Source organism: Zonotrichia leucophrys, chromosome 9 (genome assembly GCF_028769735.1).
Source record: "Zonotrichia leucophrys gambelii isolate GWCS_2022_RI chromosome 9, RI_Zleu_2.0, whole genome shotgun sequence".
NCBI classification, from domain to species: domain Eukaryota; kingdom Metazoa; phylum Chordata; class Aves; order Passeriformes; family Passerellidae; genus Zonotrichia; species Zonotrichia leucophrys.
Window position 1 is genome coordinate 23,972,613 of NC_088179.1, and position 13,713 is coordinate 23,986,325.

The 13,713-nt window shown below is 46.3% G+C and overlaps 1 protein-coding gene across 1 annotated transcript in view; it reads right to left on the minus strand.

The window, feature by feature from the left end:
• SCHIP1 (schwannomin interacting protein 1) overlaps positions 1-13,713 on the minus strand; it is a 95,648-nt gene that overhangs the window by 57,707 nt on the left and 24,228 nt on the right. The window contains exon 4 of the mRNA XM_064720771.1: positions 12,937-13,126. Coding sequence (XP_064576841.1) covers positions 12,937-13,126 — 190 coding nt within the window. The remainder of the gene's footprint in view (positions 1-12,936; positions 13,127-13,713) is intronic.

Consider the following 13,713-nt stretch of genomic DNA (forward strand, 5'->3'; position numbering starts at 1 on the left):
AAATGAATCTGAAAATTAAGGTAAATGCCAATGGAAATGTCTTAACCCTTCATATAAATATTTTCACTCTTCCTCTCCCTTTTTTTTTTGGTCAGTGTATTTTAAAAATAGGTTAAAATAGATTTATCAACCTATTTTTATTTGTATTTTTTAAAAAATGTTGATCCAGGTATTCATATATTTAAGGTTATTTTAAATATTCAATTTTCTATTTAAATTCTCTCATTCCTTTAGAAGTGAAGCACAGCTGAGTATTACAGGCATTCATTAAGATTTCTGTTTTAGCTTTTATTATTCATTATGGACAAAAGCCACTGCAGGGAATTGTTCTGTCCCCACCTCTGGTTTTTAACTTTAGTCTCGTTGGGGCTCCTGTTGGTTTGGGAGGAGGAATGGAAAAATTGAGGAGGAATGCAGGAACCTGGATCCATGCAGGGCCTGATCAGGTTGTTATAAACTCATTTATTGACTAAATCTGTGATAAGAGATAAGAACATCACAGCAAATAAACATCTGCCCACAAAGGTTAAACTTCAGGCTGCCTCATTTGGGGAAAATCATTGTTTTCCTAAAATAAGCAACCCATTAAAGTGGGAAATAGCAGGAATAATTCCTGGAAGAGCCTGCACAGCTCTCCTGAGGCTGCTCTGTATTGGCCCCCTAATGGGACAATTTAAATGCATAACAGCTCCAATAAACTCCTTAAAGGGTGTCCCCACATTCCTTATGCTGCCATGGCTCCCCAGAAAACTCTGCATCACTCACAGGCCTTTAAAGCAGGAGGAAATATTGTCCTGCCTCTCTCCAGGACCAGTTCTGCCCTTAAAGGTAGGATGGATTGTGTGCAAGGCAGAACTCACGTTTTAGACAAAGCTAACAAAAAAACCTCTTTAAAAACCCAAAACTATTTCTGTAACCATGTCAGCCCCCCCAAAATAAAGCAACCCACAGTGGTGGGGAAAATGCAAAGTTTGGGACAGCATCTGTGAGAGGAAAATGTTCATATTTTGGGAGAAAATGCCTTGGGCAGCTCCTGTTGGTCTGATTGCTTGAAGGCCACCCAAAATTGAACAGTTTGGGTGTCCAGGCTCTCCTGAGCACCAGGAAATTTCAATTTCTCTTGATCAGATTGTTCCAAACCAATTCAGTTTTTCCTGATCCAATTGTCCAAATTTCCCCGAGGGTGTAATTAATCTGTCAGGTCAATTAGGCTCTGGTTTTACTTCTTTAATTTTTTCCCAGTTCCTGTGTTGAGGTGACAATTATTTGAGATTTAGCAGCACCTTCAAATACTTGATCACTCCCAATCTTTCCCCACTGGGATTTTGCTCCTCACAATTCTGGGCTCTCAGAAAGCCTTGGCTGAAATGCCCAATTTTCTCCTGGAAAATTAAAAAGTAGGCCCTGGCTTTGCTCAGGAGCAAGACTTGAGGTAAATTAACTTTCACTTTGTGTTTTGATGGATGCTTAATGAAGCCAGCATTGTTCAGCTGGAAATCTTGGAGCAATTTTTCATCCCAAACCTCTCCTGAGCAGAGCCTTTGACAGGTTATTAAGATTTTAGTGTCACTGTGGAAACATTTTTCCAGGCTGTGATCAGGAGAGCTTCTCTGCTCCTTCTCCATCTGCTGATCTCCCAAACCAGCTACATTTTAAAATCCAGCTTTTTTTTTTTGGAATATTTAACAAGCAATGATTTCCAGTCCTGGATTTTTTTGTCCTAATGACCAAGCAAAGCTTTCCCACATTGAATGGAGGTGCTGAGGGGAGGAAGGTGAGTTATCAGTGGGAAAAGTCAGGCTGCTCTGATAAATCCCCAAATTCTGGAGGCAAGGAGAGACTCATTTAGGGACTGATGCCACAGCATCCCTGTGCCAAGGGATCCAGGAGCTGGGATGCAGATGGATCCCAGATGGACACTGGATATTTGTGTTTTGCACCTGCCCATCCAGGTGTTATAGAACAGGAAAACATCTGCATCATGCAATTATAAATTACTTCATATATGGGTATATATGAAGTAATTTCATATTTATACATCATTTATACAACATCATTTATATATGATGTTTTCCTGTTCTTTCATACTTTCATATATGGAAAGATTTATATTAGGATACAGCTACATTTCCCATTTACATCAAGGCGAATTCCCAAAGCCTCAGGTAGTTTCTGTGTTTTAAATGGAATTCCACAGGAATTCAGTTGATCTCCAGCACTGGTTTAACCAAGGAAATCAATAACATTTTGGGACAACTTCCCCATCCCTGGCAGTGCCCAAGGCCAGGCTGGGCAGGGCTGGGAGCACCCTGGGACAATGGGAGGTGTCCCTGCCCAGGGCATGGGGTGGGATGGCATTTAAGGTCCCTTCCCACCCAAATCATCCTGGAATTCCAGGAAAACACAGGAGGAGCAAAATCTCCAAGCACTGGGAGTTCACTTTTAGACACCCAAGTTTCTGCCATGGATCAATCCAGGATGTCCAGCCCTGCAGCCAAATTGGAATTATTAAACAAATTATTATTATAATATAAATATATTATTATATAATATAATATAAATATAATATAATATATAATATATATAATATAATATAATATAAATATATTATTAAACAAATTCCAGTGCTGGAATTACAAACACAGCTCATTCCCTCTGGTTTGGCTGCTCCATGGAGAGGACACTAAAATTAACTGTTAAAGGGAAAACACCATCAACCAACCTCATACTCAAGTTCCTGCTCAGCCCTAATTAAGTGGCAAAACCCCAACATCAGGATATGCTAAAAATGACTTCTAATTCAACATTTAAAAAAAAATCTATTTAATTAAAGTTTATACTTATGCATCCTTGGAAATGCCCCAGTTTGGGAGTAAACCCAGATTTACCTGAATTACACCTGGCCCAGCCTGATTTGTTCTGTCACACTCTAAGCAAGACCCTCCTCCAACCTTCCCTCTCTTTATGCTCCTATTGCTGCAATAAAACATTTACTGAGGCTGATGTATCCCTAAAGAAATTCCAGGAGTTTTTAGGACCTTTTCTACCCCTGGCATCAACCCTTCCAGCAGACAAAGTTCCACTGTGTGGCAAAGGCTGCGAACAAAGGACAGTGGTGCTGTAAAAAGGCAAATAAAGCCCTTCAGTGCTGCTGGAAAATGCATCCATTGACAGCCAGGAGCTCTGCAATTCCTTTTCCATGGAGAGAGGAGCCAGTGACAGCCTCTGGTTTCTTTGCCATGATTATCTCATGGTGGGCACAGCTTTTAATAAATGAAATAATTCTTTTCTTGTGTCAAAGAGCAGCGTTTAAAATGAAAGCATGGAGAAGATAAATCCCCCAAACAAGGACAGCTGAAAGGACATTGCCACGGAAGGTCTGAGTTTATGCTCTGAGGGAAATTAAGTGGGAACATTTGGAATTAAAATATCTCCTCGCTGGGAAAAAAAAATGTGAATATTCTTAATTTTCTGGATCATTAAACTCCTCTTGGAAAATGAGTTAAGGAACTCTGGGATATTTTTACAGCATCCAGGGTTTGGGGATTTCTGATGATGTGATGAGTCAGGCTCGGGTTTGCCTGAATCAGTGCCCTCCCAAAGATTTCTCCAAAAGGAAGCAAGAATCCTCAGGGAAAGGTCACAATCCAGGCACAAAGTTGTCCAATTCCCTTTCTTTTGGGACAAGGAGCAGCAAAGGATCTGTTCATTCAAAGGGAATGAAGGAGTTCCTGCAGGTGCCCTTAACAAAGGGCATGGAATGGGAACTGGGACATGGAAAAGCCAGACTGGGATTTGGTCATGCAAATTCCAAACTCTTCCAAGCCTCAGTGTCGTCCTAGAGGAGATTCAGGGCTCAGTCAATGGTTTGGGGCTTTTTTTCCCCAGAAATGGGAAGGGACAGACAAAGATCCAGCCCTGTCCTACAGCCACCCATGGAACTCCCCCCAAGAAGTGAATTTAGAAGAAATTCATGGAAGAAAATCCAGGAAATATTTGGTTGTCAGGAAGAGAAACATCAAAATGGGCCCCAAGAGGGCAGGAAGGCACAGCAGGATTCCCAGTTTTGGAAGGGACACCACGGCCAGAATTTCATGGAATCACAGAGTCGTAAAGTTGGAAAAGACTCACAAGATCACTCATTCACCACTAAACGATGCCCTCAAGTGCCACCTCCACACATTTTTGGAGCCTTTCCAGGGATGGTGAATCCATGAATCCACCCCTTGCCTGGGCAGCCTATTTTCATTTCTCTATATCCCAAAAAACCACAGCTCTGGACTGAAAATACTGAATTCTCCACGGCACCTCCATATTCCCTTTCCATTTCCTTTGAGGTAGGAAATCTGATCCTGAAATTTGGCTTCAAGATTTCATATTTAAGTTTGCATCCCAATTTTGGAAAATTAAACACGGGAGATGAGATAAATCCCTGGCATTCTGGGAAGCACAGCAGGTTTTTACAGGAGAGGGGGAAACAGGCACTGCAGTGTTCATAAATAGCATGAATTCAGCATGGGAAATATTATGACATCTTCATCTAATTTACATAATTTACATAAAAATAAAATTACAGGGGAATATTAAATTCCTGCATGCAAAACCATCTCTTCCTTTCCCTCCCTGAATGAGATTTTCCTTTTGCTTCCCAGCGGATTTTATCCAATATCTGGGATTTCTGGACACTGACATAATCAAATCTAACAATAATTTGATTTTCTTCTGAGCTCCTCAGAGCACCAAAGCGATTTTATTATTCTGAAGATGGTTTGAAAGCATCTTTATTGAAGGCCCATAAATGTCTTTAAAGCTATCTCGGTGCCAATGGATCAAGAATACTCCTGAAATTCCTTGTTGTGCCTTGTACCTGAAAAATCCATTTGGAACAGCTTCTCCTGTATTGAATTCCTGTCTGGAGCAGCTGATTTAAGCAGCTGATAGAGGATGGCAAGTGGCCCATTCATTGTGTTATCATTTTACACACTCTGTCCATAAAACCCCCAGGAGAAGGATGGACTGTCTGTCCATGAGAAATAATCCACTGGCTGAGGTTTATTGGAACAGTGATGGAATTTTAAACACCTTGGAAAAGCCAAAGCCTGGCTGCTGACGCGATTGGAGCTCCACGTTCAGGCTCAGAGTGAGAGGAATTAATGCAATTAAACAGTGCCTTAATTAGCTGCTGGAAACAAGGGCTTAGTTGGAAAAACAAGAGCTGCTAAATTTTCAAATAATGAAGGACTGGCGTACACAGGGTGTGGGGAATGTGTTATCAGAACAGCAGGGAAATGTCCAATAAAATAAACCACGGGAATATTCCACAGTTCACCTCTGGCCCTGGTGTTCCCAGGTGGGAACTGCTCAGCTCCCAGCATTGGGAGGGAAAATATTTAATTCAGTGTCAGCAAAGAAGGGCAAAATAAGGGCAAAATTTCAGGAGTCACCAGGGAAGGGGAGTTTAAAGCACAGTCCAAGGGATGAGGACACAAATGGGGTCTGAGGTGATCCTGGCACTGCTGAACAAAACCTAAATGGAGAGAAGAGCCTGGGAAATGGGAAACCCTCCAAAATTCACTGTTACATGGGTAGGACAGAGGAACTTTGGGGAATTCTGGGGTTCATAAAGGAACTTTATGATACTTTAAAGGAAAGGGAGAGAGAGCAGCAGAAGTTACAACAGGGAGAACCAGGTGATGCAATCAAACAAATCATGGAAGCAATGAATAATCCAATAAACCTCAAGTCCGCTGCTGGACTTAGATCTGTTAAAGACTTTGCTGAAGGGCGGCTTTGCCAAAAATTATTGGCATGAGAGATGGGCTTGGGAGAAAATCTGGAGACCTGAACAACTCCAGCTTGGGAATCTCCATTAACACCGGACTTAAGCCGGTTCTGTTGAAATCCTGAATAACTCCAGTGTGGGGATGTCGAATAAAACTGGATTTGGGGAGGTGCTTGTTGAGGAGCAAAGCAAAGCTGCCCAACCTTCCTCCCAAAAGCATCACCCATGGTTGGGCTCAGCTCCAGGATGGGCAGAGCAGGTGGGACATGAACCACCACCACCAGGACACCTCCCTGCTGCTCACTTTGGGTTCTTTGTTAAAATTAAAATGGATTTTTTTCACCCCCAGCGTGAAATTTTCACTCCCTTGAGAAAATCTTCAAAGAAAATACAGCTTTTTTCCTTAAATGCCTCCCTAAAATGCCATTTATGTCTTCCTAATGACCTTTAGATGACCCTAAGAAGTAATTTCACACGTGGAAAATTGCCTCAAAAAATGGAGTTATTGAAACAGAGTCAGAATCTCCTAAAAGCCAGGATAATGATTATTATTTGCCTAAATTCCAAGCAGTAAAATAGCTCAAATCATATTTATTCCCACAAAAAAATGTACTTTTCTGGTGTATTTACTTTGAAAATTCATTTTACGAGCAGAAATCAATACTCTGCCCTTTGGAAGGAGATAATCTGGATATATTTGGAAAGATCCACTGTTCTGTAATAGACCCCATTAAAATGCTGCTGCCACATTTCAGTGCTGATAGAGCCACTAAAATAATTTAATGGCTCAGGATGGGGCAATTTCCATTGGATTTTCTCTCCATCCCAGTAAGCTTCTATTAAATATATTTTATACATCTAATTCCTCCTGGTCTAATCATGACTTTATTGTCCATTTCTTACATTTCTTACATTTTCCCCTCTTTTGTGGTCCCATGAAAATAGAATTCTGAAAATCCGTCCCTGCCCTCTGGAAGTTCCTCAGACAAAGGAGATTCTGGATTTTCATTGTGCTGTCACAGGGCTGGAGAGAACCCCCCAAGAACTTTCTGTGATGGTGCAAATCTGCTCTGCATCCCCTGCTTAATTAAGCATTAAAATCTTCTTTAATATTATTTTTATTTTGGGGCCCGGCTTTGTAAAAGGCAGGCAGTGGAATTTCCCTGCTGTGGGAATAAATGAGATATTGCAGGTAGAATTAGTTTCGAAAGGATTTATAAAGGATTCAGCCAAATTTCATGAAGTGGGACATAAATAAAACTTTTTTTGAGACCTCTCATCAACACCCACCAGAGCCATCTCGCTGTGAACCTTCACAGAGCTAAACCCACACCAGAACTCAAAAAACTGCTCTCAAGTGTCTCAGGCAGCTGAATATTCCCCCAGAAATGTCTTATCAGAGGTTTTATCATCAGCCAAGAGCATTCCTGGATTGATTTTGCTGCTGCTGAACCACAAGGCTCAAATTGACATCAATGATCACATCAATACCCAGCCCTCAATGCGCACAAGATAAAAAAGAAGAAATTGTTGGTGTTCTGCTCCCACCACAGAAAGGATCAAGAGGATCCTTTTGTATCCCAGCAGCTCAAATCCCACGGGATAAGATTTGTAAGGGATTTAAACTTGGATAATCACTGGGGATGATTATGTACAGAAATAAACACAAACTCAACAACTACTTCTCCATAAAAACCCACTTCAAAGACAAATTCCATGTTAGGCCGCAGCACTTTGAATTCCCTGCTCACATTTAGAACTGAGATTATCCAAAGCCAATGGGAGGGATTGAAAACAACATTTTTTCCATGTTCTCTTCATTCCAAGTGTTATCTGACAGCCCCATCAGCGTTAATGTTTCTCCCCAGCCCATCAAATATTTGATTTCTAATTAAGGCCTTTTCATCTCAGTTGGATTTGTCTCCTCATCTTTAATTATGTTTCCATCCACGCTGCTCAAGAGCGAGGATTTGCATTTTTACATTATATAGAAATCACATTGTAAATATTTATCAGATGGTTTTTCTGCTGCTCACGGGTTTGGGAATTCAGGCTCACAGGAAAGAAGGACTGTTCCCATATTAACACCCCACTGCTTGTTAGGATTTCGCTGCCTCCCATACATTGATTTTCCCTCTCCCTCAACTTCCCATCGCTCCTGCAGGTGCAAAACCCACCTGGGAATGTCACAGACACCAGTGGGAAAATGGGATTCTGCTGGGAGACCTAGGCACACACAAAGGCTGCAGAGAGATTTTGTTCTGTTTTAAAACCAAACTTTAATAAATCACTGAGGAAAGTCCCAGCTTTGAAGGTACCCATGGGGCAGGAAGGACAAACAAACTGGGGATTGGGCCAGAGGAGTTCTATCCTGGCTCTTTTCCTCATGGGATATTTCTGTGGCATCAGTCCAGGGAGAAAGGGTGGGGAAATACTCATTCTTGTTTGGAAAAGTAGGTTTTGTGTGGTTATACCTCTAAAAAACCCCATTTCTTGGTAGGAAGTTGCCTATTGGAGTGCTGGGCTCAAGCGAAAAAATGGGAATTTTACAGAATCTGTTCCTGCCATTCTCGTGATTTTAGGAGAGGAACAGAGGCGCTTTGCCAGGACGGGAGGTCAGGAATGACGGGGCTGGGGTAAGATCCGCACTGAAGGGCAGCGAGCCCCGAGTCCCGGGCGAGGAGCGGGAGAGCCCGGCCGCTGTCCGCGGTGCTGAGAGCCCGAGCGGGGCGGGAACCGGGCTGGCACATCGCTCTGGGCATGGAAAGGTTCCTGGGAACTGGGCTGGCACATCCCCTGGACATGGAATGGTTCCTGAGAGTGGGGCTGGCACATCCCCTGGACATAGAACCAGGCTGACACATCCCCTGGGCATGGAATGGTTCCTGGCAACCGGGCTGACACATCCCCTGGCCATGGAACCGGGCTGGCACATCGCTCTGGGCATGGAATGGTTCCTGAGAGCGGGGCTGACACATCCCCTGGACACAGAACCAGGCTGACACATCCCCTGGACATAGAACCGGGCTGGCACATCCCCTGGACATAGAACCGGGCTGGCACATCCCCTGGGCATGGAATGGTTCCTGGGAGTGGGGCTGGCACATCCCCCTGGACATAGAACCAGGCTGGCACATCCCCTGGCCATGGAATGGTTCCTGAGAGTGGGGCTGGCACATCCCCTGGACATGGAATGGTTCCTGAGAGTGGGGCTGGCACATCCCCTGGACATGGAACCGGGCTGACACATCCCCTGGACATGGAATGGTTCCTGAGAGCGGGGCTGACACATCCCCCTGGACTTGGAACCGGGCTGACACATCCCCTGGACATGGAATGGTTCCTGAGAGTGGGGCTGGCACATCCCCCTGGCCATGGAACCGGGCTGACACATCCCCTGGACATGGAATGGTTCCTGAGAGTGGGGCTGGCACATCCCCTGGGCATGGAATGGTTCCTGAGAGTGGGGCTGGCACATCCCCTGGGCATGGAATGGTTCCTGAGAGTGGGGCTGGCACATCGCTCTGGGCATGGAACCGGGCTGACACATCCCTGGACATGGAATGGTTCCTGAGAGTGGAGCTGGCACATCCCCTGGGCACGGAATGGTTCCTGAGAGTGGGGCTGGCACATCCCCCTGGGCATGGAACTGGGCTGACACATCCCCTGGACATAGAACCGGGCTGACACATCCCCTGGCCATGGAACCGGGCTGGCACATCCCCTGGGCATGGAACCGGGCTGGCACATCCCCTGGACATGGAACCGGGCTGACACATCCCCTGGACATGGAATGGTTCCTGAGAGCGGGGCTGGCACATCCCCTGGACATGGAATGGTTCCTGGGAGTGGGGCTGGCACATCCCCCTGGACATGGAACCGGGCTGACACATCCCCTGGACATGGAATGGTTCCTGAGAGTGGGGCTGACACATCCCCTGGACATGGAATGGTTCCTGAGAGTGGGGCTGGCACATCCCCTGGACATGGAATGGTTCCTGGGAACTGGGCTGGCACATCCCCCTGGACAAGGAATGGTTCCTGAGAGCAGGGCTGGCACATCCCCTGGACATAGAACCAGGCTGACACATCCCCTGGACATGGAATGGTTCCTGAGAGCGGGGCTGGCACATCCCCTGGACACGGAATGGTTCCTGAGAGTGGGGCTGGCACATCCCCTGGACATGGAATGGTTCCTGAGAGTGGGGCTGGCACATCGCTCTGGGCATGGAACCGGGCTGACACATCCCCTGGACATGGAATGGTTCCTGAGAGTGGGGCTGGCACATCCCCTGGACATGGAATGGTTCCTGAGAGCGGGGCTGACACATCCCCTGGACATAGAACCAGGCTGACACATCCCCTGGGCATGGAATGGTTCCTGAGAGCGGGGCTGGCACATCCCCTGGACAAGGAATGGTTCCTGGCAACCGGGCTGGCACATCCCCTGGACATAGAACCAGGCTGACACATCCCCTGGGCATGGAATGGTTCCTGAGAGTGGGGCTGACACATCCCCTGGACATGGAATGGTTCCTGAGAGCGGGGCTGGCACATCCCCTGGGCATGGAATGGTTCCTGAGAGCGGGGCTGGCACATCCCCTGGGCATGGAATGGTTCCTGAGAGCGGGGCTGACACATCCCCTGGACATGGAATGGTTCCTGAGAGTGGGGCTGGCACATCCCCTGGACACGGAATGGTTCCTGAGAGTGGGGCTGGCACATCCCCTGGACATGGAATGGTTCCTGAGAGTGGGGCTGGCACATCCCCTGGCCATGGAACCGGGCTGACACATCCCCTTAGACATAGAATGGTTCCTGGGAGTGGGGCTGGCACATCCCCTGGACATGGAATGGTTCCTGCAATGCTGCACCCGGATCTGCTGTCCCCACAGTAAGAAGGACGTGGAGCTGCTGGAGCAAGCCCAGAACTGGCCATGATGTTGATAAGGGACTGGAGATCTTCCCCTGTGGAGATGGGCTGGGAAAGTTGGAGTTTGTCAGCCTGGGGAAGAGGAAGCTTGTGCAGAGCTCAGAGCTGCTCCCAGAACTGGAATGGGGATACAAGGAAATGTAGAGAGACTTCACTTGGACCTGGAGTGACAGAACAAGGGATGGCTTCAAGCTGAAGGAGAGGAAATTTAGATGGGATATTGGGAAGGAATCCCTGACCCTGGGAGGGTGGGCAGCCCTGGCACAGGTGCCCAGAGCAGCTGGGGCTGCCCCTGGATCCCTGGCAGTGCCCAAGGCCAGGCTGGACACTGGGGCTGGAGCAGCCTGGGACAGTGGGAGGTGTCCCTGCCATGGCAGGGGTGGGATGGGATGAGCTTGAAGGTCCCTTTCAACCCAAACCATTCCGTGATTTTGGAGGAAAAAGCAGAAATCCATCGAGGAAGGAAAGTTTTGGCACTTTTCTACATAGTAGCAAAAAATAGAATATTTACAGGGAAGAACATTATTGCAAATCTGTCATACATCTGTCTTCAAATTTCTTTTTAGCAAAAATTAACATGCAAAAGGAAAACAAAAGCAAGTGAAGACAACACAGCTCCAGCCTGTGTGCCCTCATACCACAATATGGACAGTGATCAATAACAGATCTTTTCCAACAGTTAAAAAGCTGTTTGTACAACACACACAAACCTTTCTTTGCTACAAAGCAGCAGCCAAACAAGAATTCTCCTTTTCCCATCTCACCCCTCAAGCTCTGACACCGCACCCGTTCCATCAGTTCTCTCCATGGGAACCCCGTGTGGTGCCCCACAAACCCTCGGAGATGGAGCCATCACCTTCTCCCCACAAACACAGAATTCCAGCTGCCTTTCCTGAGCTCCCAAACATCCCAAAGTGTCATTGTCCAAACGAGATCAGCGCTGGGGAAACCCTGGAGCAGCCGAGAGCGTCCCTGTGTGGGGTACGAGGGACCTCTGGTGGAAGCAGTGGCAGAGAAACATTGATATCCTCATTTATTCCTCTAATTGAAGGAACCAAACCCCTTCAATCCATGAAAAGTCAGTGTCTAACCCAATATTCCAGCTCACTGCTCTCCAGCTCCCAACTGAAAATAAAGCAGTACCCTCAGGAATATTTTATTAAATTCTGTCAAGCACCCAGACAGAAATAAACCAAAATAAACCTGCTGGAAACAGCTTCGCTTTGGGCCTGGATCAACACTTGGATCAACCCTGGAAAGGGTCAAATTATCCCCAAAATTCTTGAAATTTTTTTCCTGGAAAAGCTCTGCTTGATCAGTGCCTTGGTCTTAACGAGATTAAAATCACTCCAGCTTTGCAACTCAAGGCAGAATTAAATTTATTCAGCTTGAAGAACACCACTAACAATGATTCCCAGATTTTTGTAGGGATTCAGAAGCCACCAAATGCTGTCCTGGGAGTGGCAACAGCCACAGGCAGTGAGGATCCAACCTCCTCAGGAGCAGGGAGACACTTCAGCACCAACACCAGGGCAATCCCTGCCCTGCAACAATTCCTGAATTATCCATCAGCTCCAGCCTGCAGTTCCCTCAGATCTTGTCTTCTGTCACAAAGCTGAAGGCAACACTCCCATACTCCGTATTTATTTTGGTATTGGCCCAAAAAAACCCAATTCAGGGATAGTCACACAGATGTTTGTCTTCCAGAAATGGGATCTGTATTTGGGGTTTATTTAGGGTCACCTTAAAAAGAGAAATGAAGCCTTCAGCCACTGGTTAAGGTGGAATATTTATTCCAAAATCAAATTTAATTTTGATCTCCTAAATCAAATTTTCAAAGTCCCTTTTAGCCTCTTTTAGTATATTTTAGTCTCAAAAGTCAACCAACAAAACAAAACCAAATATCAAACCACATTTCTTTGCATGAAAAGCACCACAATTTGAGGTTTTTTGGGAACACAATATCCTAAACAAACAGGACACAGGACGACTGGGAAGCCCCTTTTAACCAGCAAGAACACCTCCAAAATCTGCTGAATTCAGGTCTGGTACCCACAGTCACACATCCTGATGAGCCTACAAGAGGAATCTCTGCCTGGAGCTCATTTGAGACCCCTAAAAACCCCTTTTGAACCCATGAACACACAACGGAGCGTTCACTCCTCCCAAACCCCAGAAAGGAAGGCAGCAAAGGAAAAGGAGCAATTCCAGCCGGACTCACGGGGGTGCTGCTGTCGGAGAAGGTGTTCATGCTGACAGACCTGCTCATCTTGCCCGAGGCCGGCGACCTCGGGGACATTGGGGACGTTGGGGACGTTGGGGACATCGAGGACGGGCTGCCCTTGTCCCGTAGCTCCGGGGATGGGGACAGCTCCTGGCGCTGCAGGTGCTCACGCCACGCTCGCTGGATGCTGAGGGAACAAAGGGTTTCAAATCATTGCGGTTGGGGGATCCCGTGTTTTGTTTTCCTGTCTGCGTAAGGATCACGTGGAAATATCTCTGTAGGGTTTGTCTAAGGATGACTGGGAGTATTTAGGATATTTTTGAAGGAGAAGCGGGGAATTCTGCAGTGGTTTGGCGCTGCAGGTGCTCACGCCACGCTCGCTGGATGCTGAGGGAACAAAGGGTTTCAAATCATTGGGGTTGGGGGATCCCGTGTTTTGTTTTCCTGTCTGGGTAAGGATCACGTGGAAATATCTCTGTAGGGTTTGTCTAAGGATGACTGGGAGAATTTAGGATGTTTTTGAAGGAGAAGCAGGGAATTCTGCAGTGGTTTGGCACTGCAGGTGCTCACGCCACGCTCGCTGGATGCTGAGGGAACAAAGGGTTTCAAATCATTGCGGTTGGGGGATCCCCTGTTTTGTTTTCCTCTCTGCGTAAGGATCACGTGGAAATATCTCTGTAGGGTTTGTCTAAGGATGACTGGGAGAATTTAGGATGTTTTTGAAGGAGAAGAGGGGAATTCTGCAGTGGTTTGGCTCTGCAGGTGCTCTCGCCA